This window comes from Molothrus ater, chromosome 17 (genome assembly GCF_012460135.2).
Source record: "Molothrus ater isolate BHLD 08-10-18 breed brown headed cowbird chromosome 17, BPBGC_Mater_1.1, whole genome shotgun sequence".
In the NCBI taxonomy this organism is placed as follows: domain Eukaryota; kingdom Metazoa; phylum Chordata; class Aves; order Passeriformes; family Icteridae; genus Molothrus; species Molothrus ater.
The window spans coordinates 8,325,008-8,351,090 of record NC_050494.2 but is presented as its reverse complement, the minus strand read 5'-3'; the positions used below and the strand labels follow the sequence as shown (position 1 = coordinate 8,351,090).

The following is a 26,083-nucleotide window of genomic DNA, read 5'->3' as shown; positions in this document are numbered from 1 at the left end:
GAGTTTATACTTGGCTTTTTCCTCTGCCAAAGCACAGCTCAGCCAACCCTGTTAATAGCTGTCCTGTTCCTGGATAAGATCAGCTGTATTGAGAACATGTCAACACCTTTGTTTAAACCTTCCACACCCTCAGTTGTTGACAAGACATAACAACATAGCAAATCTTCTCTGACAGTAAAAATTAACAGAATCACTTCAAAGCAATAACATAAAGCCATCAGGTTCACCAGACCATAGTGCCATGCCCAGCAGCTGTGCTGTTGACATTCCATCAAGTATCTGTCACTCATGTGCCTTGTACATGCTCACTGTGCTGGTAAATCACTTAGTGAAATGAATAAAGTTGAACATACTGTAAAAAAAATCAAGGAAAAAAAAAAAAGCTGTTTTGTTTTTCAGCTGAATCAATTATCCAAATCTCAGCAACAGTACTTGAGAGAGCCATGTCTTTTCTTCACTCCAACAGCCTCTTTGAAAACTGGGACCAAAGTTGCAAAAGAAGTTGTATCTTCTTCTGGTATACAGTAAACAGCAGCAAAAAGGCTCTAAGAGTAATTTCACCAATATTTCCACTGATAAACATAAGTCAATTTACCAGCACTGGAAGATGCAAAGGCAAGGCCATCAAATGCATCCACAGAACAGGAAGTTAATAAAGCAAGTGTTTTAAGGCTAAGCATTATGTTTGGTTTGCAGCAGTGTTGTTTTAACTTGATCCATTACAGTTCTCCAGAACAGCTGCTCTCATCTAATGGGTTTGTTTTCAGTGAGTAGCCAACATGAAATGCAAGTATGATGCTTGTCCACTTCAGAGAAATCAAAATGCGTCCCTCCAATAAAATAGGAGTGAATCATGCAGAAATGTGACCTAATTTTGAAAATTCTTCAGAGCACTTATCTTTTCCCTGCATATAATTACAGTCAAATAATAAGAAATGTATTTAAATCCAAAAGGAAGTTTTTTCCTATCAATTATATAATATGATCTCAGATGAAACGAATTCTCAGTTACATTACCTTGCCCCGACACACTGCCAAAAAAGCAGCTCCATTGGACTTAGGACAGGCAACTTTATCATAGTAGGCATCAATAACCTAAAATATAAACAAGTTTAGGAGGAAGAATGGTATTATCCTGTACTAAGATCTTTGTACACTAAGATCTAAACTGTGATTAATTTGGCTTAGTATAACTGTCTTTACTTTTAACTAATTGCAAGTGTGAGAAGCCATTTTCTCAGTAAAATCCTCATATCACTGTGAAATCCAGAACACATCTGGGTAAGCATAAAAAAATTCAGGTACTTCTGATGAGATGGACCATCCTGTGTTTCTGCAGATCGTTAAGTAAAATAGACAAAACAGGAAAGCAATTATACATACTAATTATTCCAAGAAGCAAACAGAATGGCTATAATAAATAGCATGACACTGTACAACTCTTAAACAACTCTTAAAGCAGGATGAGCTGGGAGGAAAAGTCCTGCAGAACATTCACAAATGCTGACTACTGAAGTGACAGCTTTCCACCAGATTGATTACTCAGCACTTGTGTATATTGGCTGCTTTACGTCACCAGATTTGAATGAAGACTGAACCCTGCATGGCCAGACAAGAGAGGAAAGGAAGGATGAACAGGAAAACTACACTTCAAAGTAGCAGTCAGAGTTTTACTTTCACCCTAGACCAAAAACTGGGGTGTTTCACACCAAACACACCTGAGAGAAGGTCATTAAAAATAAACAATTTCTGAAAATGATAGAGGTATGTAATGCAAATAATCAACCTCTGAAAAGCTTCCTTTATTCCTGGGTTCCACAAACATCGGCTTCACTTCTTCTATTCTTTTGGCAAAATCATGCTCCTGTTGGAAAGAGAAGGAGCAGGTCAGAAATGCCAAGTGAGCTCACACCACAAGAACAGAAACACTTCTTCACCACAGCCTGCTCGTCTCCTGCCAAACACAGGAAGAGATGGGAACAGAAACATGCCACCCCCTGAGAGCATTAGCAGTGATTCCTTGCAGCTGGTGCACCTCAGACATCAGGCAGATGGGAGAGTTGCAGCACTCACCTCCCAGTCCCACTCCACAGCATGAAACCTCTGCCCCTGCCTTTTCAAGCAGCATTTAAACCAGAACTGTTCTAGCAAATCTCACCAGGGACATTCAACTCATGAGCACAGAAATACCAGGAGTTACAGCTGCAATGGTTACAAATTAAAAATAAAGGAGAAATGCTCATATTGGTATTTTTCCCTCCCAAGTATTGAAACAGAGACCAATTCTAATTCAGAGGTTCAATAAAGGAAGTAATGACTAAATAAAATGTGACATCAGATGGAATAATATATTAAGATTTTTTTGGGTTTGGTTTCTACAGCACTGCACTTCAGTATATTGTGATCAAAATAAAAGAAGCCTTACCTGAGATTTTACCTTCCAGATTTTATAATTTACTTATTAACAAAGAATTTTTCATAGCATCCCAGAACATTTTGGGTTGAAAGGGACCTTAATAATAATTTAGTTCCAACTCCCTGCCATGAGCAGCAACCACTTCCACTAGAAAGTTTTAAATTAGCATAGTTAAATGGAATAACTACAAGCTGCCTGATGCAAGTAACCAAACCACATAACAGAGGCAGAGCAATGAACATACTCTCCAATATTCCAGGCTCTTATCCATGACAGGATAGGATGGGAAGAACACCAACAGCCCATGTGGCACAACTCGCACGAGGTTGCCTGCAGGGAGAGAAGACAAGTGTGCAGCTGAGGGGCATTTTCATCCTGGGATGGAGAACATGGACTGCAGAGGAAAAACAACAGTGTGGCCTCCTTCCAAAATATTTTCTACTTTCTTGACATGAATGACTGTGTATTAGAAGTTGTTCAATTTCTTAAAATAATTTGATAATCTTGTCAAGGTGTAAGTTTTAACACAGAAGCCAAACTAGATTTCATTTCTCCTCCACATCCTTCAAGCATTTCTAGATTTAACAGATTCTTTTCAATCATGTTAGCCAAGCTACACAGATGATCTTTTATTCTGTCCTTATGTGTTATGACTTTGTAATTCTATTATAAAACATTACCAAAACAATAAATGCTGTCTTCAGGCAGGCTTGACACAATTTAAAATATCACAAAAAATTGCACTGATTTTTTCTGTGATTCTCAATTGCTCTGCTCATCCTTGGTTGCATCATCTCTGGCTATTGATTTCCTAGTTTAAGCCACTTTCTGATTGTATTTAGGAACCACATTTTTGACCCAAACACAAACTCCTGACATTAAAAATGAAGTCCAGACTTGGAAATATGAAGCCAGGAACTCCATTTAGTGTGCTATTGCAGCAGCCAGTTGCCATGAGCAAGCAGAAACACAGAAAACCTGACAGCAGCAAGCTATGCACTGCAATCCTTTACCTTTCTCTTACTGTATCTTCTTTAGCATTGTCCTTTCTAAATTTCCAAATATCCTGGGCATGAACCCATTTCTGAAATCCACACACTTCACTTACCAATTGTTTTCCCCAGAGAAGATAAATAATCCTCTGAAAACCTACAAAAAAGAAAAATCAAATAACACCATTGCATTTGTTTCTATGTTTTTCATTCACACTGACTTCCTTTGACATTCATCTAAAATAACATTTCCAGACTCCCAGATGCTCTCCCTTCTGTGGCAAGCACCAACACCAAGGGCAAGAATTAATAATACCTGGACTACATTTTATTAATACTATGAAATATTCTTATTGATAGCTCTGAAGATGATCTAAGCTTCAATATTTCAAAATGCACAGGTATCCATGTGAGTAGCAACACACGTGAGTTCTGCCAGGAAGTCTGCCAAGCTTGACTAACGTTACAATTAGGTGTGGTATTGCTGCAGTTTGGTTACTATGGTTAGTATTCAATAAATCACTTTGTCTTTGGCTGAAGAAGTTCTGCTCTCCAGAGAGCAGGACTATTTATGTTCTTCCACACCTGACTGAGAACTCCCCTGTTCTCTCATGCCTTTATGCTCTGTTTTTTTCAGTGCCCTGTAGTTTTGTGTACTGTTTTCCCAGAAAATTTATATATGCAGGGAAAAAACCTAACATATATACTTTTACAGGACATAGAAAAGCCAGTATCAACACAGAGATGTTGTCAAAACAGAGTGAACACAGCAAATCCCTTTCCTTCAAAAAATCCCCATGTTCTAAAAGCCCTAGAGGGGTGGAATCCCCAACCCTCCTTCTTTAAAAGACAGCATCTTCAAGAGAAATACACTGAAATAGCACACTGAATCTTCTGAAAATGAGAAATGCAGTCTGAGGGTTTTCCAGATTATGACTTCTCTGTAAAAATCCATTACAATTGCTGAGTCCCTTTGCAGTTCTATGGAATATCTGGCCTTTGCTGGCAGCAGAAGCACTGCCAACTCTGAACAACAGATAGAAAGAGACAAAGTGATGGAAGACCAGACGAGCAAGAAAAATGATGATGAAAAGCTTGACAAATCCTTGGACATGGTTTTCCTTAAGAAGGCAACCCAGAGGTGAAAGAGAGGCTGGGCATGGTGACAAGCTTTAAATATAAAAATAGCTATTGCAAAGGCCAGTCATGTTTCAAGTCAATTAAGCCTTCAGCAAACAAAAAAAAAAAAAAAAAAAAAAAAAAAAAAAAAAAAAAAAAAATGGATAGGGCTCAGTGAAGCTCCTGGGGGATGGCTGTGGGTGCAGTCCCAGCTGAGGCTGGTAAGGGCCATCAAGGACTATCAGTGCCTTGGTACCTGATCCCCTCCAGACCTTCAACAGCAGTGGTTAGAGGGTGCTGTTATTCAGCATTTATCCAAGAAAACCACTAGAGATCCCTTGCTTAACTAGCATACTCCTGTTAACAGAACCAAATGTTGGAACTCAACATTCAAAGCAGGATTCCACATGGAAGTTCATTACCTTCTTTCATAGGTGGAAGTAAGCACAGCTCCATCAGGTCCCTTTGGAATGATCCCAACCCAGAGCTGGTGTTTATCAATTACATGAGGATTCTCCAGGCAAACAGGAAAAGGGCTGGAGAAAAAAAGAAGAAGATCCTAGTCATACCCATTATATGATTCCCTACCAGTTCCAGAACCACAGAATCATAGAGTGGTTTGGTAAGAAGAAACCTTAAAGCTCATCTCATTCCACCCCCTGCCATGGGCAGGGACACCTTCCACTATCCCAGGCTGCTCCAAGCCCCATCCAGCTTGGCCTTGGACACTTCCAGGGATGGGGCAGCCACAGCTTCTCTGGGCAAACAGAGGACTTTAAAATCCTGAGATAAAACCTAAATCCACAAGAGCAGATTGTGCATTTTTCAGGAACGGCAGTGTCCCAAACCCAGGTACTCACATCTGCATTTCCATTGTAAATGATGAGAGGGGGGAGAGTGTCCCACTGGTGAGGATGATTGTCCTGACTCCCTGTCGAACGAGCTCGTGCATGCTGTACCCAGGGCTGAAACACCAATAGCTTAAAGTCTTCCCTGCATTAAATAAAGAGAAAACATGAAGAAATCAAAGTGGAAAAACTAGACTATGACCAGCATATGGCACATTGCACCTGAACTTCTGAGAGTAAACCAGACAGCATCCAAACTCAAAATTCCAGATGTATGGTATGTCCTGCTTTGGTTCTTCCCAGATTTAATGACTTGTAATGAAAATATCACCGCTTCCTCATAATCTAACAAGAAAGTATGTCCAGCCTTGCACTGGCTTGAAAAAAGAACCCCTTCTCTATGAGGAATTTCCAGTGCAACTATATAGGCTATAAATCTTTCACCTAAACTTCCCACTTTCCCTAGAGTCAACTCCCAAACATTTCAATTTCTGCTCAAATCTTTGGTGGGATGTGGTGATACATATACATATATATATAAATAAATATATATATATATATATGCACACACATATATGTATTTTTTTGTGTGTGACTCTGAAAATATTTAAGTCATCAACAGAAAGAATATTAAGAAAAAGAAATAAATCACATCAGTAATTTCCTTCATTGCTCAGCTCAAGCTTGCTGAAAACTGCATCAGCTTGTCAGAGACACAGGCACAAGGGAATGAAAACAATATCCATGTCAAGAACAAGGGCAGCCAAATAAAACGTCACCTTTAGTTTCTGTTTCTGCTTTTCATGATTAGTTTCAGTAATAAAAATAAATATCTCCCACCTAAGTATCACATGCATTGCTTTGAATTTTACGCAAGTCAATCAAAGCCTTCATTTACAAAAGAAAAAGCTAGTGTTTTCAGGAAATCCCCATTAAGACTTGCCCAGTGAGTCACTCACTGCTTAGAATTACAAGTGAACATTTAGCTAAAAGTTTTACCCTTCCATGTCATTCAGATAGACCCATCCAGACCATACCCAAATTCTAGAAGACTCACATTCCAAAATTCAGCAAATTCCCTATCTTTCTGACTCACACTAACAATTGGTGCAAATTAGTTTGGACAAGCCAGTGAGTATCTACAGATAAGAACAAAGTCACTCAGCCAGGAACCCAAGAAATCCCAGCACAAAACCAAACTGGGCTGATATGGGATGGCCTGGAAAAGGACACCAGCCCCTCATGTCTGCTCCTCCAGTGCTCAGCTGGAAACACATTTCTGTAACCTAGCATCACAACTGCCAGGCATCAGTTCCCAGTTCCTGGACAAGTTGGGGCTGCTGTACATTTTTAGCCTGGTGTGCTGCAATTATGTCTTTAAGCTTACCAACAACAAATCCATTTTCAAGGTCCCATTCACCAGCAGGAAGTGCTGGGCATTAAACAAAGCTGGTCTCTTTTTCCATTCCTGGTACAAGGACAGCTAAGGCAAGGAGAATTGGCTTGCTAATAGTCTACAACATGATGATTTAGAACAAATGTTAAACTGCAGCAGTCCAATATTGTTGACATAAACAGCATCTGTTCCCAGATGACTCAGGCAGGAATCTCATCAGCTACCCCAAGCTATGCCCCTTGTCCTCACCAACTACTTTGTAGAGAATGATGTTTGAGTGGATAATTTCCACAAAATCCATGGAAAACAGCTATTCTTAAATGCTTGAATTATTTCTATACCATTTGCTCTATCACTACAGGAAACCAGAGACTCCATTTAACATGTCTGGCCTCTGCTAGGCTTACATAAAGCACAAATGTCAGCATACTCAGGTGTGTTACACAGGTACTTGCAAATACTATTCTTATTTGAAAAACAGATATATCAGAATCCATCTACTGAATCACAGAATTCTCTCACTGCTTTGTATTTCTGTGTATAAATCCTCCAAATTGTGCAATTCACCTAAAAATGTTTGTATTAGCCTCTTCCTGCACCCATCTTTAACCAAATCCACTCAGAATTATTCCTGCATCTTAAAACTCCAATTGAGGAATATCTCAGGAAAGCAGCATTTAGAGATTATTAAACAGCTCTAATTTAATGGAAGCATTTAAGGGGCTATTATGTGCAAACCCAGTAAATTCTTGAAAATTCATTCTTTGAAAAATGTTACTTTTGCCCTTAAAAGAAGGACTTCCATGAAACAGATAATTACACACTCATGAGCACTTAACTGAGTAATTAAGTAGATAGTTATGAGACAAAGTTATTTACAAAAGTCCCTGAAGAGTGTTCTGTTAAGAAGGCTTAGGTAAAGGGATCTGCATCTGCCTTCTCCAATTGAAAATTTCAACTTAATTATTAAAAAAATAAATTAAAATATCAGAAAGAATGAATGCTGCAGTCCAACAAAGCCAAGCTTGGTGCTGCTTTATAGGAGCATTAGGATAAGCCTTTGATTCAGAGGCCAAGTTTCTTTTCTTCTAAATATATGGTTCTGAAGAACAGTTATATTGAAGTAATTCCAGATACTGGGATCTGCAGAGCATAAGGAACAAAAGAGGTGGGGGGGAGATTGACAAGAGAGAAGACTGGAAAGTATAGCTGAAGCTGAAACTATCAAGAACTGACAACACACCCTGAGAGTTGCTCAAAGTAGGAATTTTCGCAAAGCAAGTGATCCCAGAAAAGGTAAACATGCCCCTGGGCAAGGCATTTTCTGCCTAAGAATTCACATGATCTGGACAAGATCTGTGGTACATCACATGAAACTTCTCTACAGAGCTCCAAAAATGAGTAAACATACTGTAACACCTCCACAATGTAAATAATTTCAACAGGGAGTGGAATAGAATTTCTTATACCACCTCTGACAAACATTTTTGCCATCATAACTGTAACTGAACCCCCTTCTTGCCAATGGCAGTTACAGCCTCATTCAACACCAGTTCTGTGTTTAACTCAACACAGTTGTCCAGAGAAATGCAGCTGGTATGAGAACAGAACCTGTCATGAACCTCAGTATCAACCTGAGGGTTGGAGGAGAATTCCCCATTCTTGGCTGCTCTGAAGATTTTCTCTACACCGATACAACAATTCCATGATGGAGATGATCAGAATCATTGCCCTAAAAGAACTCCAGCAGTGCACAAAACACAATGGTACAAGAAATTCTTATTTTGAGATGGCACCTATCACCTCCCTTTCAGAAATAACTATAAAAGTGAAAAGGTTGTCTCCAGCTCATTGTATCCACAATGGAGCTGCACTTGCTTTCTTCTATTTGGATCAGAAAGGAGCAGTTGAGGAGTATTCAATGCAGATTTTGCATGAACCTCCCCAAGAACAGTCCTGTACCTTGTCTTTTTGAAGATGATGAGTTCCAGAGATCTGTCCTTTGTTTCTTTTTTTGATTACCATTATCCACATGAATATGTACCTGAAGGAAAGTAACAAACATTTCTAGCAATGGCTGCAGAAATGAACTTGAACTTCATCCCTCAAAAAAACCCTGGCCTACATTAAGAGTAATTAATGCAATTATTGCCACTTTTACAGTTTTACTAAGGTTATATAATTTTTGTCTCTTTTCTATTTTGCTTCCAATATTTCATAACCATGAGCAAAAAAGTGCATCACCATCCAACCAGTCATTTTTGAATCAGATGATGGGAGCAGCTTTTCATGGGCTGACCCAAGCAGAGACCAAGAACCCAATTATTTGGGTATTTCCACCAGCATAAACCACACAGATTAAATGTAGAACACTATCATGGTGGAAAGATTTGCTTCATTTGGCAACAAAAATAGTATAAAGTCTAAATGTGACATCTAGAAAAAGATCTGTTCCTAAAATTCATCATAACAACACATCCCATAAATTCCAAACTTTAAACAAATTAAAACAACTTCAGGGAGGAGGTTCAGTGGTTCTGCTGCATTTACTTAGCAGTGGGCTAAACTAAAAATACAGTACTGGAAGAACACCTTGATTATTGTTTAATATTAATTTCAAAATTTTCTGACATTTCCATTTGCTGCACTTTCAAAATTTAATTTACAAATTCATTTTAAAATTGTGGTTTTCTTCAGAATCTAAATTAAATACCACTCCTTTGGTGGGTTTTTTTTTGTTGTGTTCTCTTTTTTCCTCCCTGTAATCAACATCATGTACTGTACTATCCACATCCCTCCAAGTCTGAGATACACGAAGTACAGACATTAAATGCTGTGAGGAAAAACACAGCACACAAAAGCTCCCATACCTTATAATATTTAGAAATTGCCTGACGTGGCAGGAACCCTGTTGTGACTCCCTCTGGGGGATCCATGCTGAACACTGTCTGCAAAATGCAGGGAAACAGAATCACAGAATTATTTAGGTTAGAAATTACCTCTGAGATGGTTGAGTCCAAGCTGTGACTGATCACCCAGGCCTGAGCACTGAGTGCCACATCCAGGCGTTCCACAAATACCTCCAGGGATGGGAACTCCACCATCCCCCTGGGCAGGCCCTTCCAATGCCTGACAACCCTTTCCATGTAGAAATTCTTCCTGATGTCCAACCTGAACCTCCCCTGACACTGCATGAGGTCATTTCCTCTCACCCTGTCCCCTGTTCCCTGGGAGCAGAGCCTGACCCCCACCTGGCTGCTCCCTCCTGAAAGGGACTTGTGAGGGTGAGAAGGTCCCCCCTGAGCCTCCTTTTCTCCAGGCTGAGCCCCCTCAGCCTCTCCTGGTGCTCCAGCTCCTTCCCCAGCTCTGTTCCCTTCCCTGGACATGCTCCAGCCCCTCCATGTCCTTCTTGTCATGAGGGGCTCAGAACTGGACGCAGGACTCAAGGTGAAGCCTCACCATTGCCCAGACCAGAGGGACAATGACCTCCCTGGTCCTGCTGGCCACTTTATTTTTGATACATACATACACATACATCCTTTTGGTAAAATCCCCACACTGAGAAGTGTCTCCACAAACGTTACTGCTGCAATAACCTTAAATTTCTTTCCTTACTCCTGTTATCAAATAAGACCAAGAATCTTGAATAAATGTGGTTCGTCCAGGCAATTTCTGCTCCCCACATGTGCTCTCACTGTTCCAAAAACTTCAAGTCAGTATCTAAACATACTCAAACTACATAAATGACAATGTTATTATTCACACTGTTCATGACTCTGACTGTGGATTAAAAAAAACACTCTAAGGAGATCAGTCACAAACAAGCATAGAAGAGCTTTTTGAGTTCCTTCAGCTTAAAATTTCATCTGTGGTCCCTCTGCTAATAACACTGCTTAGAAAAATAATCAAGTTGTAATCATATCTAATTGTCCATATATTAAATTAAAAGCTTCTATCAGAGTTATGCTTTTCCCCCCTTTCCTGCATGTGATGTCTCATGACTACAGACGATGCTCTTTCAAACATAAAGCATCCCAGTGCAACTTCAGTGAAAACAGCTGTGGTTCTCAAATATTTACAACTCTGTTACTTTTCCTAAACAAAATTTCTCCAGACATTGATAGGAATTACTCACGCTCATAAGAGTATCAGCTAGTTACAAGATGTTCCCCAGCAATTAAAAAAAAACCCACACAATTCCTGGAAATATTTACTTCTGAAAAATAGCCAAAGATATAGCGCACAAAAGGCATTTTGGTAAGTGTTGTTTGAAAAGGAAGAAAAACAATTACTATTAATTACAACAAGCTAGTGTTAAATGAAGACTCAAGGCTCTGCAAGAAGCAAACTCTGTCCATGTCCCTCCTATCTCAAGATGACAAACTGTCCCTGGCAGATCCTTTGCACTGTCCACATGCATGTGCTCAACAGCAGAAAAAGGATCTGAGCTTTCTCCTCCAAAGTCAAATCTCCTTTTTTATCTATCCACAACCCAAAAGAGCACACACAGACAATTATTCCCAGTCCTCTGAGATCAGGGGGCCTGGTTTCTACTTCTGAGTTTTCTCATCTCTCAGCTTTGAAACCCTGAGAAACCAATTTAAATTAGGCTCACCTGGCCCTCCCTCAGAACAGCAACCTCTCCCAGTATAAACCATTTGGTACCAGTGTACATAAATCACTACTACTGTACTGGAACACACACGAAGGTTTTGTTAAACCACTGCTAGAAAAAAGGAATCCTGTGTATGCCACTGTGAATGCACTCCCACAAACACCCATGCATTCAGAGTTCAGTGCTGCAAACCTGCCAGGACCAGTCAAAAAACACCCAGGTGACTTGTCTTTATCATACAGGTCTGCAAGGTTTGAATAAAGTTTTCATTTTCAGTTTTACACAAGGTGTTAATCTCTGGTGCCTTTTTGCACACATGTATCAGACAACTGGCCCACTGCACCTCTGAATTTTATGGGGCTTGGGATATTCATAATCAAAGTTTTGGAAGTGTACAACAGGGAGATAACAGACAGCATTATGTGGATACCCACAAGTGTCACATTCAGTTCCTATGGAACTGAAAAGATTTTTGTTTTAGACATCTTGTAAGTTAATAATTAAATGAAAAAAAATACTGTTGAATTATCTTTTGTTTGCTTTTTTCCTTAGTCTCTCTTGTTATTTCATGAGATGATCTCATATTCCCCAACACTGCTGCAAGCAAGTTCAATGACCCAGCTCCACCTGGTGGATGCTAAGCCCAGCCAAAATTTTAATCCAGCATCTCCAAAAAGGGAGCCCAGAATTACAAAAGAACAACCTGGGTAAAAATCAGATTAATCCATCCCATCAGGCAGCAGCTTTCTCCTAAAAGACTATAAACTTGCACCATTGCACAAGTGTACATCCCAACAAGAATAAAATCGATCCAATATCTTTACACATCTTTTAAACTCTTCTATCCTTCTTTATGTATAGAAGCAGCATTAAATATTTACCTGGATAATATCTGAGACCTTATGCAATCCAGAGGTATTGACAAATATCCCAGTACCTGGAGAAAGTAACACAAGACTACACATGCAGAAGTTGAAAAATTTTCTTTACAGAAGAGCAATTTAAGAATAAGATGCTGACAGACATTATAACAAAAGCTTGTTAAATCAAGGGGGGAAAAATAATTTTATATGATTCTCCACCTTCCTGTTTTTTAACTCCAGGACCAAGGAAGAACTCAAGACACTAAAAGTACCATCAGCAAAATGTCAGCAAGCTTCACACAACAATCCATGTGGTTTTGGAGAAAAATAGTGTCTGTGCAAAAGTCCTCTATGTGCCTGGATGGACCCATACACTCCTGTTTTGACACAAGGGGGATCTCAGCATCAGTTCAGTTACACTAACAGATATAAAATATGTTTCCCAGCAGAGGACCCTGCACATCTTAATAAGAAGACACAAGTCTTTAAGGACAGATTTTAGCTTACAGAGGCTTTATCACTTGATTGTCTCCCTTAACAACACAAATTTCCAGTTTCTTAGACTAAAGAGGAAAGCCTAAGTTTAAAAGTTCATGCACTTACGGCCTGAAAGAAACTGTAAAATCTGCTCCAGTGACTCCAAGAGGGAGGATTTGGTCTGCAGTGTTATTTGGGCTTCTGCAAACAGATCAAAGATGTAGCTGCAATTTATAAAGAAAAAGCAGAATTGGGAAATACTGTAAAGAACCAAATAGGCAAAATAATGTTACTCTTTCAGAAGAACAATTTCATCATCATGTAGCAAAACATGTTTCTGTCTCCATGAGAATGAAAAATTTCCAAGAATAAAATTAAGTACTTGCTTATAAAGACAGTGCACAATACTGCCATGGCAGAAAGCACACAGACCATGTCATTCCCTTTTTCCATGATTCCTCCCCAGCATACAATCCATTACTAATTTAGAAGCAGATTGGCATGCAATTTTCATGATTTTTTTTACCATGTAGAACAGGCACCAGTTTAGAAATGGACTTCCAGAGCTCAGAGGTAACCTCAGACACATCACTGGTACCTCAGCTTAAATCATGACACAAAATTGAAAGAAGCACAGCTTCTTCCAGTTCAGGAAACCCAAGGAGAGGATTTTCCACTCTTGAAACACTAAAAAAGGGAATTCCTCCAAAAATAATGACTACTACAGAGAGGGGATTTCAGGAAAATGAAAACCTTGAATAAATACTATTCCCAGAAACTAGAATAGAGATATGACCCCAACAGCTGCCCTAGGTCCAATTTGCTGTTCTTTTTAACATTTAAACACATTAATGAGGAGAAATTTACCTTCCCTCTTTGGTGACTCCATTACCATTTGCTGGCAGCTCCACTGCATCAATAGCACTTTCAAGCTGAAGAAGAATTTCTTTAGGAAAATTAAGAGGAAAAAGTTAGGGTGCACAGAAAGTCATGCCTGGGACACATCTAAGTCACTTTTTCAAATGTACTTTATTACAAAGGCTGCTTCAAAAGACAGCAGCCCAGCTGTTCTCTCAACTCTGTAAACGAACCAAAATTATCAAAACCAATTTCCTGGATACCACGTTTAAATATTCATATTCAACTCCAAGAACTTCCATGACCTCAATTTCTAATGAAGCTGAAGTCAGCAGCTAAATGTTAAACTCGTCACAGACAGGGAAAGTTGTTCTTGAAAATCCTTTGTATACATGAGATATCTCAAGCTCTTGATGTTAACTTCAGGTTCTGACAGCAGAATTATGCAACTGATGCAATTCCAGCACACTGATAAGGTTAGAAAACATGGGAACTTCTAACAATGAAGGAAAAGACACATTCATCTGCCAAATCTCTCTTCTTGGGAAAAAACTAACTAAACATCCCAAAAAGTTCTTGGGAAAAGCCAGATAACTTATAACTGAGACATTCATTGACACTTAAGTTATACATACGGCAATGCTACGTGAGCTTGATTTGTAATTCCTGACCTTTTCAAACTGTTCCAACAAAGATTTTCAACACCACAAAAATACACTTACTCTTGATCTTTGCTATATCTTCCAGTTCCATGTTCAGTCCTGTTGAAAAAAGTAAAGACTTCAAAGAGGTTGTTTCACCCCTTTTTCATTCCCAGTTTCTTTATGCCTTTCCAGAAATTATGGCTATGAAGGTTAGAATTGTGTACATGGAAAGATATTTCTAGTGGTCCCCTCACTGTTCTCTTTCATAGCCCCTCATGTCACATTAGTTTGATCAAATCTTCCAGTGTCTGGCAACAGTTACTAATTAACAACAATTTACTTATTAACAGGAGCATAAATTTCCCTAAAGTTATTTTCCAGTTCTTGGTAGTGGCACTTTATAATCCCAGAGAAACAGTGATGTGTCACTGCCAACACACCTGAAGTGGCCAACTCCATGTTGAATTCAGCATTGATTTCATTCTGTTGAACCACTTTGGCTTGTTCCTCCAGGACAACATTTATTGCATCCATTGCTGAAGCCAGATCATAGGGAGTCAAGTCAAAAGAAGAGGACTCTTCACACAACTTCTCCTAAAATAGAAGGAATGGAAGAAATATCTGACCACTCTGTGTCCTGTTTGTTCAGGCAGTTTCAGACATGATGAAGTCCAGACAACCGGGTCTGATTTTATCTTTGATCTCCAGCTCAGGCCAGAGGATATTTTGTAAACACCTGAAGACTTGGACTATTCGTAAAAAACATTCTTTCTGAAATGCAGAACTAATTTTGCCTCTTCCACATTATCAACATTCTAGAGAGTACAGACAGTAATTGTCTGATGTTCAAGCAGGAAATTCTTTTACTTAGACAGTTGGTTTGTTCTTCAAAAAAGCTATTTCTCTACTTTCTTTTTAAAACATAGTAATGGTTTAAACACTCAGGATTAGTAAGTTTGACCAAACTTTCTCTGACTTTGAAAATTAAATCACATATTGCTTTACAAGAAATTTTCTTTCACAAAAAGAATTTTCCCCTGATGATTGATGATAAATAATAAGGTCTAACCTACACAAATATTTGACTGTAATAGCTATAAAGAAATAAGTTATAAAGAAAATAAGTGCTGAGCAAGCTGCATGTGTAAACAATCTAATCAGAAAGAAATTAATTTTATTTCAGGATAATCCCTAAATTTCCACATATTAATCTGGAAGAGACAGCACCATCAGATAACTATTGCAAAATGAGAAGCTGTTCTGGCTAATTTCTGCATGCAGGCATCAATTAGTACTTCCTGCACACTACAAAGGGAAAAACAAATCCAAACCCCAAACAACTGTGACAGGATTTCCACACATTTTTTCAACAGAAGGACATGTTCTGAGGAAAGGAGCAAACCCTGGATGCAGCAATGCAAGGCTCTCTAGTGAAGCAGAGCAGACATGGGTGGCTGTTTATTGAAAGGACACCAGGCACTCACACAACAAACCACAGCTGTTCAGCAGAAATCCCACTGGGAGACTGTGGCTTCGTGTGGCAGAGAAAGGGACATATTTCAAATGTTCCTTTGCATTTCATTATTTAGGAAAAGAGATGCAGCTTCAAGCCAGCAAAAAGGAAGAACTACAGCAGCATTAATTATTTTTTCTTGTTTTCCTCTATGAGTGAGGACTTGGAAATATTACAAGAGGCCTGTTTGCAATCTACTGCACTTGGCAGAGCTGATGCAGCTGAGCTTCAAGAGTGGGTCTTCCATCATTTCTTACACAGTGTTTTCTTAAAAGTCTTCAAGAAAAGAAACACCTCATAAATCTGGAGATGTACCCTTTAGAAAGAAATCATCACCTCGTAAAAAAATCAGCAGTGTCAAAGGACTGTTAACTCAACTACAGAAGTTTAACTGTCACAGAAACAAGAAATGTTCATGATAATGAGTATTAGCAACATACACCTGAGTACAGATTTTACAGGCTGTTTGTTTTACTCTTTGGGTGCAGATTGAAAATGGTAACGGACCAGAACAACTCACCACATTGTGAGCTTCATCGAGTATCACCACAGTCCCCTTCAGGTCCAAGTTGTGTGATTTCCTGCTCTAAAGACAAAATCAGAACAAGGAAATGGACAAAAAGGCCACTAAGAAATATGGATCTGATTGGCTGAGAAAGTGGATGATGAGATGCTTTTGGGTTTTCATGTATTTTTATGTTGGGTTGGTTTTTTCCTTTGAGAAAACAGCAAGTAATGGCTGTGCCTGCTACAGAAACAACAGAATCATTTTCTCTGGAAATGAAGGTGCTAAAATGTATCATGTAAATGTTTAGAGAAGTTACAATTTGTAATAAAGGAAAAAAAAACAGGTGTGCCATATTGGGATTAGTTTACCTAATTTAAGAAAGTTTACCTATTAATTTGAGTCACTTTGCGTCATTTTTGGCAATAGAGATCTGGGAGAAGTGGGGTGTAAAGCAGAGGATTTGCCTTGTGTTTACAATTTGATGCTTGTGCTGCCTTTGCAAGTGGATATTCTGGACACACCTCCTCCAGGCTTCTCTGCTGATCGGGCTTAAGGGATCTTTTAAATTTATTTTTTAATTTATTAAACTTTCAGTCTTCCTGCAGCAGTGGGGTACAATCTGGCTTTTACTATAATTCATTAATCACTCCAAGTTGCATGAAGATGTCAGCACATTGTTTCCTCAACAGAGTTTTCAAAGGTTTCACTTCTTATCCATAAAATACAAACAGCTTATTACAACTGTTTGTACACAAAACCAGAAATTATTTCCAAGAGAAATGTCCAGTTTCTACTGAAAACTTCCTTATTCTGAAAATCATGCAACAGCTGCAGAAACAAAAACACCTCAGACTGTATGCAAAAATACTGCAGTGTGAGACTGATGATTTGTGTCCAGGAGGTGAATATCACCTAAAAATGGCACCACATTCTGCAAAGCTAATTCTACAAATATAGAAAATTCTCAATTTTTTTTTTAATCATGGGAAAGAAATTACAGAGAAAACTCCCAAATGGCATCCTCTATGGTCCTGAACTGAACTGGGGTTTGGTCAGTTTGGAATCATACATAATGCATCCACTTGCCAGGCATCACTCTTCACTGTTTATCCACGAAAAGCCAACGTAAAACAAACAGAAGAACAACTGTATTTAAAAGCAAAGTTACATGTTACCTTTGAGTCTAGTAAATAGTTGTAAGGCATAAAAATAATGTCTGCTTGCTGCTTCAGGCTTCGAGAGAGATAATAAGGACAAGCTCTGTTTAAAAAAAGAAAACAGTACAGACTATAATGCTTGCAGAAATATTAAGAGGGCATTCAACATTCATGCACTCTGATACACAAATGGATTAATAAAAGTGAACAGAGAAACAATTTTCATTATTTTCACAAGTCAGGGGGAGAAAGGTCTGAGGGGACCACTCACCTGTGTTTGTTTCCATTTTTAACCAAGTCTTCAATATCCATGATTGATTCGATCACTTCTTTCTCTGTACTCTTTTCTGTAAAAGATGACATTAAAACCACCAGCTTAGGTGAAGGCATCACACAAAGATTTGTTGTTACCCTGATCATCAAACTCACCCACTGATATTTCACTCTTGAAAGACAGTAACAGAGAAAAACACAGGTGGATTTTGCCAACTCTTCCAAACCTCTCCACCTGCCTAGCAAATCCCTCCCTCTCCAAAAACCAGGGCTTTGCATCCAGGGGAAGTGAAGGTGAGCCACACTCACCTTCCACATTGTTATAGAAATGACAAGCACGAGCCATCACTTTCATTCTGCACATGTAGATCTGTAAAACAAAGCCTATTTCAGCCCAGAGTAGCACAGCTTGTCAGGTACTGAAAGCATGTTAAGGAGTGAATCAGTTCTAACCCCAGCTAATGAATAAATGCTAATCAAAGTTCTTCAGCTTTAAAACCACATGTCCTGCTCACCTTCCAAGTTAGGCTCTTTTTTTGCAGCACAGAACACTCACATGCTCAGAGAAAAATGTGTTATATTTTACCATTAATACTTTTCAAAACAGTAATCTTTGATATTGTAAAAATAACAGCTAAATCAATAACTGAAGCAATGTTTTGAAATTATTATTGCTCTTGACAAACTCATAAATAGCAGATCAGAAACTACAAATTATTAACTGTCATGTTCTACACAGTGACATCTTTCTTTGAATAGAAAATGACACCAGAGACTCAGAATTACATTTTGCACTCACAAAACTGGAAACTAAACATTCCTAAAAACACATTTACAACTACTGTGTTTCCCTGCAGCCTCTTGTAGCTAAACAATGTAAGGGTGAAGAATGGCACAGAAATGACACAAAAGCCTCCATGTTCTCCCTGAACATCCTCTCCAGGCTCTGATCTCACCTGCATGTGGTTGCTCTCCTGTCGCTTCACTTCAGGGTTGATGCAGAGCTGCTCCCTGGACCCCAGCACACAAACCTTTGGCCTGGATACACAAAACTGACATTAAAAATAAGGAAGGCAAGAGAGAACAGAGTTGTACAAGCTTAGATTCAATATCTCAAAAGTGAAAGATCAGGAGAAACAGATGAGCCCAAAGCAAGGGTCAGAGCCAGAACAAGTCAATTAGTCTGTCTGTAACTGCTGTGTGTGTTACTGGACTTGGAGGCACTGCATCTCTGCTGGCAGCAGTGGGTGTTAATAAGCAGCAGCAGTTCACAGCAAGAAGTCACAAGCAGCAATTTACACCATCCACCACAAAATCTAGGTTCTGTTATGACAGCTCAGCCCAGGCAGCTGGGGCCTGTCATCCATTACAAGCTTTTCCCAGCTGGTTGTGATGTTCAGAGCAAGGTTAGGACAGAATTGGTTCACTACAAACATTCACCATGGTTTGGGCTTTTTTGCTTATAATAAGGTTGTATCTTTCCAAGAGCTACATAAACAAATGACCATGCCTGTCCAAAGAGCTCAGCCACACACTGGCATGTGAACAGCTGAAAACTGTGACAGGCACTGGTATAACAGAAGTTCTTAATAGATTTACATCAGCTTAAGGAGTTCAACTGGGTAATGGCTTCTCACTGCCTTAAAAAATACGCCCAGAAAAATATAAATAGGGGAAATTTAAAATAGTAATTTAATAAGTTAATGTGTCAAGTAAAAAACCAAAACCAGACTAAATTCAGAAAATTCTATTACTGAAGGAGAGAAGCTGTGAAGTATTAAAATAAACCAAGCCCATCAACAAAGAAAATCAGGCTCTAAACATGCACATTAAAGGAACTACATTTCTCTAGATATCATCTTTTATGCATTCATCCACAGAAGTTCACACAATAACTACACCAGAGGGATTTCTCCACCTTTTCTTTGAATAAGGACACTACCCTAAATCATACTCACCTGTACACTGTGTTCTTTAGCTCATTAATGACCTGTGTAAGCTGGGAGTGAGTCCTAGAGGCATAAATTATTTTTGGAATGTCAGTGTAATAAGCTGCCAAATGGAAGACAAAAAAAAAAAAAAAAAAAGCAGAAAGACATTATAAGCATAGAAAGGAGAACTAGGGATATTCTTAGCCTCCTTCCCCAGCTGGTACTATGGTAACAGTTTGCCTTGTAGAGACAGCAGGAAATGCTGTCATTTAACAAGCTTCTAAGAAACTAAAAAACTAAATGAGCTCCAAGAAAAATTCAAACTACATAAAACACCTTGAAAATGTATGAAATGGTGAAAGTGTGTTCCATCTGCTCAACAACTTCTAAAAGCTCTGCAACTTTTATAATTGTATATTTATTATAAAAGAGAGATAAAAGCACATGTTGACTACCATCCCTGAGTGCAGAGGTGGTGGTACTCACTTGGGACATCTCCATCTGTGGCAGCAGTGCCCCAGGAGGACACAGGTCTGTCAGGAAAGAGCTCCATCCCATTCATGCGCTGCGCGATTTTCCGGGCTGAGATGGTGTCCTTGAAGTGCTCCCTCCAGGCCAGGGTGGAACACAGCAGGCACAGGGTCTTCCCTGTGCCTGTGGGGCTCTCCAAAATGCCATTTACCTTCTTTGGTGGAGAGAAATAAGAGAGGGATTTAGGGGTTCAGCAGGACAGGTCTTGGTGCAGCTCTGCATGTCCTCTGCCAAGGAGCAAACACCAGCTGGCAGCCCCACCAAGGAACACCCACCCATGAGGTCTAATCAACCTGTAGGACCCTCTAATTAACTTAATGAAGTTCAATCAAAAACCCAGAGCCAGCCATCACATTTATTTAGCACAGGAATTCAATTCTCCACTCTTAGAGCCATTGGTGTGTGTCGCATTTCAGCATAAAATACAAAGTATGAGAAGTTATTGAAAAACCAGCCCAGAAAGTGGCTCCCAGTTAACAGAGTGATGGTTTCCCTTAGGATTAAGGTTTTATTCCATGCCAGTTTAGGCACAGAACTTTGTCAGTACTTGGAACTCCTCAACCTACAGGATGTTACAATTTTTAAGTGTGTGGCAATACTAAAAATTGGAAAAAAAAGCAGCAGCTGTGCTCAAGTGTACGAGACGAATTTATATCACGAGCTCACAACACTTTGAGTTCAATGAGAGGAGGCACCAAGCAGGTACTGTGATTCAGAGCTTATGGTGGAAAGCCAAAGCTCCCACAACAAGCTTGTTTGGTCCCTCAGAACAATCTTTTGGTTCCCACAAAGATGTGTCCAGAAAAAAAAAGGTAATTACTGTGAAAAAAACAATTTTATTATTTTGACATTCATTCAGTAAAATTCTCCTCTCGCACAGCAAATGGAAAATTATACAAATAGTCCAGATATTAACAAGACAAGATAAAATCCCTCCCATGAGGAAGGGCTGGGACAATTAAGATTGTTCAGCCTGGAGAACAGACTCCAAGATGACCTAACTGGGGCCTTGCAGTTTCTGAAGGAGGCTACAAGAAACATGGAAAGGGACTTTTTACAAGGACCTGTAGTAACAGGACAAGGAAGAATAGATTCCTACTGAGAGAGTGTAGGTTTATATTGGAGAATAGAAAGAAATTGTTCCCTGTGAGGGTGAGGAGGCCCTGGCACAGGGTGTCCAGAGAAGCTGTGACTGCGCCATCCCTGGAAGTGCCCAAGGCCAGTTTGGATGGGGTTTGGAGCACCCTGGTCTCAGGGAAGGTGTCCCTGCTCATGGCAGGGGGTGGAACAAGGTGAACTTTAATGTCCCTCCCAGCCCAAACCATTCATGATTCTGTAGTCAGACCCAGCCAGCCAAGGACAGACTGCATAAATACAAGCAGCCTTTCTTCCTTTTCCCAATTTAGGCAGGAACAGCCATCTATATTTCTACTGGATGCCACCTGCCAGCAATGATTTTCATCACCACAGAGTAAAATAAAAATACAAGTAAAAGGTCAGAGAAGATTTGGAAAGGCAGCCTACAAAGCACATAAAGAAAACTTGAATTGTGACAGCCTCTTCTTAGAGAAACGATTTTGTACAGTTAGAAATGACACACAGCTGGACACTCACTCACCTTTTGCAGGCATTCCAGCACCTTGGCCATGTAGGCTTCCTGGCACGGGTAGGGCTGGAAGGGAAAGTCCACTGTGATCCCATTTAGAGTGATCCTGGGCATGGCTCCTTCCCTGAGGTGCCTGCAAGGAAGGGCAGACCATGCTGACCCTGCTGTGGTGGTGACAACGTGCCAAGATAGGGCTGAAAGAGACTTGGAATTCACCTCCTTCAACCCCTGCCATGGGCAGGGACACCTTCCACTATCCCAGGCTGCTCCAAGCCCCATCCAACCTAGCCTTGAACACTCCCAGGGATGGGACAGCCACAGCTTCTCTGAGCACCCTGTGCAGCGCTGTCACCATCCTCAGAGGGAAGAATTTCTTCCCAGTATCACAGCCACCCCTGCCCCCAGTCAGGCTGCAGCGTTCCCCTTGGTCCAGCCACGCTAGGCCCGTGTAAACAGCCTCCCTCCTCCTCTCCTGTCGGTCCCTGCGGCACAGGAGGGAGCAATTGGGTCACGGCGCTCAGGGACGGGCCGGTACCAACGGCTACGCAGGAGGCTCATGGACACTCGGGACACGGTCCCGGACTCCTGGTCCCCACCGCCCGCTCCGGCTCGTGTTCCCGCGGTCCGAGAGCCCTGTGATCCAGGGCTCCCGTGTCCCCTCAGCCCTGCGCTCCCGGCGGTCCCAAGATCCCTCTGCTCCGGAGTTCCCGTACCCCGTACCCCCGTGTCCCAGCGCTCCCTCCCCTCCGCCTGGTCCGTTCGGAATCCCCGCGCCGCTGTCACGTGTCACACTCACACGGTCCATACGTCACTTCCTGCGCGCGCTCTCGCGAGAGCGGCGGCGTTGCCCCGGTAACGGGCGGGGAAGGCGGCGGCCGTGGCGGGCCCGGGCCGGGGGATTCCGGTGGAGTCCGGGCCGGGCTGTCGGGGAGCGAGCGGGGCGCGTGGGGGCTCGTGAGAGGCCCCGGGCACGAGCGGCGCAAGCCCGGTGGGGTTTGAGCGCTGCCAGGTCTGAGGGAAGCCGGTTCCGCTCCCCAGACAGGCCCTATGGTTCAGCCGGACGGTTCCGCGGCCGCTTCCCCCGGGGCGGAGGCCGAGCTTGGGCCCCGGAGAGGCGGAATGTCGGCTGTTCGCTCGCCAAAAGCTGCATTTCCAAGGCCTCCCAGCTCTGTAGGGGTCCCCCGCGGCAGGACCCCCCGGGAGTGGAGTTTGTCCGTTCTTGAAGGGCTCAGGACGTGCGACAAGCGCTGCCCTTGGGCAGGGTTCGTGTCCCGGGCCCCGCTGTGCTTTGTGCTGAGCTCTGCCGCTCGCTGGAGAGGGCAGAACGCGGCGGGTTTCTTTGTGAAACCCTCGGCGTTTGAGGTGGGAGGGTTCTGTGGCTTTATGCTGCGCTCCTGCGATAGGAACGGTAATGAATTCTGACGGGTCTCTTTTGTTAGGGGTGAATGTGCCGCGCCTTTGTTCCCGGCTTCTCTGCAGCACGGTGCTCCCACCCTTCAGTCCCCTGCCAGTGCATCCAGGCGCATCCAGGAACGGCTTTGGCATTCCAGGTGCTCAGGCCGTGTGACTCGTGAGCTGCTCTGGATTGATGGATTACCCACTTTTGTAAGAATCTGGTTTTAATAAACGCATAGGCATGGCTTACTTGAATCCCCAAATTTTGCAAAATTGTGTTTCATGCAGCTAGATGACAGAGAAGGCAGGAAGAAAGTACTTTGTACTCATCTCTGTGGTTTATTGCTGTGTCTCATGCTGTCACTGCATAGATGCAGAACAGGATGTGGCTTCTTTTATTGTAGCATTAGAATGCTTTACTCCTGGCCAGCTGCACAGCTTGTTTGTGTGCAGAATGGTTCTGATGTTAAAAGGAGCAAACCTTAAACTATGTAAGTTAAGCATTGTGTGGTCTGTTCTGTTCCCAAACTCGTGGTGCCTCCTGTGTCATGGTGTTGGGTCAGGGGAGCTCATGGGTGTTGCTGTTTTGGTGGCCAGCCTTTAAATTCTTGAGCTGAACTGCCCTGGATCATAAACTGTCTTTAATTGCAGGGAATGAGCTGGAGAACGCTGAGTTATTCCCGTGGAACTTTATGTTCTCCACACAGAATTTAACAGCTGTTTTTGCTCATGTTTCTGACTGTGAACTCTTTACCTGTGATATCAGTCACACATGATGAAGCTGCAAAAGGAATTACTTTGTAAAGATGGTGAAATGAGAGTGTGGGTTAACTTTAGGGAAGAAAAAATAAATTTAAAACTCCTCATAAATACATGGAATAGTCTGTTGTTGTTATTTCCTGTAAATGCATCTCTCCCACACGGAAGAGCAGTACCAATAGCGTACCAAAGGAGATTATTTTTCCTTATCTCAGTGCTGCTGATAGAAGCAGTGTCACCTGCAGGGAGAGGGGAGCTGGGAGGTGCCCGGCCCGAGGCAGGAGCGGGCTGTGAGTCAGCAGGTGCCCAGCAGCAGCCATGAGTCAGCACCCGCAGCTCCTGGAGCTGCTCCTCTGCACCAGTGACCTCACCTGACCAGGGCTGCAGGCTGCCTCCTCTAAAAACACAACAGAGGAAATGTGCTGTAACCTTAGAAAAATATATATTCGTGTTGTGGAGGTTTAGTGAAGCTGCAGTGTCTGTTGGGATGAAGACATGATAAATAAAGGTGTTGGTCTCACACTGGATTGTCATCTTGGTGTTTTTCTGCCTAGGAAAAACCCTTAGTTCTTACAAAGCCAGAGTTTGGAGAGGGAGGATTTCAAAACTGAGCAGCACAGAGAGTTGTGTGATAGTCCAGCCAGGAGGAACCAGCCCATCTCCACTTCTCACTTATTTCTGGGTTTTAAGATTTGGATAAAATGTTTTTCAAGAAAAAGAAAGACCACATACAAAATAAAAACCTTGTGAAAGATGGTCCTTAACCTCTGTGGGGAAGTGGCTGAACCACACCAGGACCCCAGCAAGGGGAGCATGGGTGCTGTGCAGAAGTGCAAAGTGAAAAATGGCCATGTTTGTTCAGAGGCTGCCCAGGCAGGATCTCTCTTTCCAGATGAGATCCAGATGCTGCTAGAGGAGCAATAACCTTCAGGAATGGGACAAAAGAGTCTCAAGGGCCATCTGTGAAAGTCCTGTGGCTGGCATGAAGGTTATTTACCCCTTTTCAGATAGAGGAGGATTGAGTTGCCATTTGTTGTCTTTCTGAGTCTTTTCCCCCTAATTATTTGATCTCTTTTAATCCTGATAGTCCAGAGCCTTTCAGTCCATTTCATGCTGGGAAATAACAACACATCTTTCCACCTTGACCCTCCAAATCATTTGCTCCCAGTTTCTCACACAGTGCATTCCAGTGGAACACACGGCCATGGCACCTTTAAATCATTCCACACCCTTTCCTCAATGAAAGGAATAAAATGTGTGCTGGATTGATGCCAAAAGATCCAGAATGTTGTGAGAGGTAGCCAGACCCTCTCGGAACTGCTGGGAATATCAAAGGCAGAGTTCATCCTGAGCAGAAGGGGGAAATCACTCCAGCAGTCAGGTGCCTGGCATGGCTGCCTTCCTCTGATCATGGCAAAGGTGGTTTTGAAACACAAGATAACCTGTCAAATCCTGGAGGTTCAATCCAAGGAGAAAGCAGAGAGAGCTGGAACTACAAAACAAGCCTTGGACAGAACAGGGAGCAGTTAAAGGTCATTAAAAAACTTGCAAACAAATTTTGAAAATGTGTGGATAGTGTTAATTTTATTCTGAGTTAGACTTTTTCTCTATTTTTCTTTTCTTCTATGACGGTGTTATGACACTGGGAGATTGGGGGAAAATTAGGAAAGTAGAAAAATCCTGGTGTTTCTAACTGAATTTACTGTGGCTTCTACCCCTGAGCAAGCCAGAGCACTGGCAGGTATTCCAACAACCTGTGGTTCTCTGCAGCAGCTGGAATTGTTTGGGAGTGTCTGCATTGCAGCGTGCCAGGAGATGTGTGGGTTTGGGAGGATTCCTTGCTCCCAAGTGTGTGTGTGGTGCTCTAAAAGCACAGAAGCATTGGCCCCTGGCAATAGCCAAAAATGGAAATGATAGAAATTACAGAAAACAGACAGAAAATTATAAGAAAAGAGGTCCTGATGCCTAGGGTGGGGGAGAAACCCAGAGAATTCTCACTGAAATCAAAAGGCTCCATTCTGCTCTTTCTCCTCTACTTTTACAGCAGTTTCCACCTCAAACTGCAGCTCCTTTAGAGCCTCAGTACTGGTGCAAAAAAAAAAAAAGAACTAATCCCATACCTAAAAACCTGCTGGGATCCCTCCTCCCTTTGCTGTTTGCCTGAAGCTGCTGCAAGGTTTGG

General features: G+C 41.5%; 1 protein-coding gene and 1 long non-coding RNA gene across 3 annotated transcripts in view; one reads left to right on the top strand and one right to left on the bottom strand.

Moving 5' to 3' along the window:
* The window catches only part of RTEL1 (regulator of telomere elongation helicase 1), a 43,377-nt gene extending 21,516 nt beyond the window's left edge, over window positions 1-21,861 (bottom strand). For both annotated transcript variants that reach the window (XM_036396006.1, XM_036396004.1), the window contains exons 1-21: window positions 21,760-21,861; window positions 20,097-20,295; window positions 19,638-19,731; window positions 18,636-18,717; window positions 17,989-18,049; window positions 17,678-17,753; window positions 17,425-17,509; window positions 16,262-16,327; window positions 14,669-14,822; window positions 14,307-14,345; window positions 13,594-13,672; window positions 12,853-12,950; window positions 12,268-12,323; window positions 9,642-9,719; window positions 8,734-8,815; window positions 5,388-5,520; window positions 4,950-5,063; window positions 3,525-3,565; window positions 2,661-2,746; window positions 1,787-1,864; window positions 1,018-1,095 (exon numbers count right to left, since the gene is read on the bottom strand). In XM_036396006.1, coding sequence (XP_036251899.1) covers window positions 1,018-1,095; window positions 1,787-1,864; window positions 2,661-2,746; window positions 3,525-3,565; window positions 4,950-5,063; window positions 5,388-5,520; window positions 8,734-8,815; window positions 9,642-9,719; window positions 12,268-12,323; window positions 12,853-12,950; window positions 13,594-13,672; window positions 14,307-14,345; window positions 14,669-14,822; window positions 16,262-16,327; window positions 17,425-17,509; window positions 17,678-17,753; window positions 17,989-18,049; window positions 18,636-18,717; window positions 19,638-19,731; window positions 20,097-20,295; window positions 21,760-21,861 — 1,881 coding nt within the window. The remainder of the gene's footprint in view (window positions 1-1,017; window positions 1,096-1,786; window positions 1,865-2,660; window positions 2,747-3,524; window positions 3,566-4,949; window positions 5,064-5,387; window positions 5,521-8,733; window positions 8,816-9,641; window positions 9,720-12,267; window positions 12,324-12,852; window positions 12,951-13,593; window positions 13,673-14,306; window positions 14,346-14,668; window positions 14,823-16,261; window positions 16,328-17,424; window positions 17,510-17,677; window positions 17,754-17,988; window positions 18,050-18,635; window positions 18,718-19,637; window positions 19,732-20,096; window positions 20,296-21,759) is intronic.
* A 742-nt stretch (window positions 21,862-22,603) lies between these two features.
* On the top strand, window positions 22,604-24,423 carry LOC118694760 (uncharacterized). Its single transcript, XR_004981467.2, has 2 exons — window positions 22,604-23,352; window positions 23,794-24,423. It is a non-coding gene; the product is annotated as an uncharacterized LOC118694760 (long non-coding RNA).
* The last annotated feature ends 1,660 nt before the right edge of the window (window positions 24,424-26,083 follow it).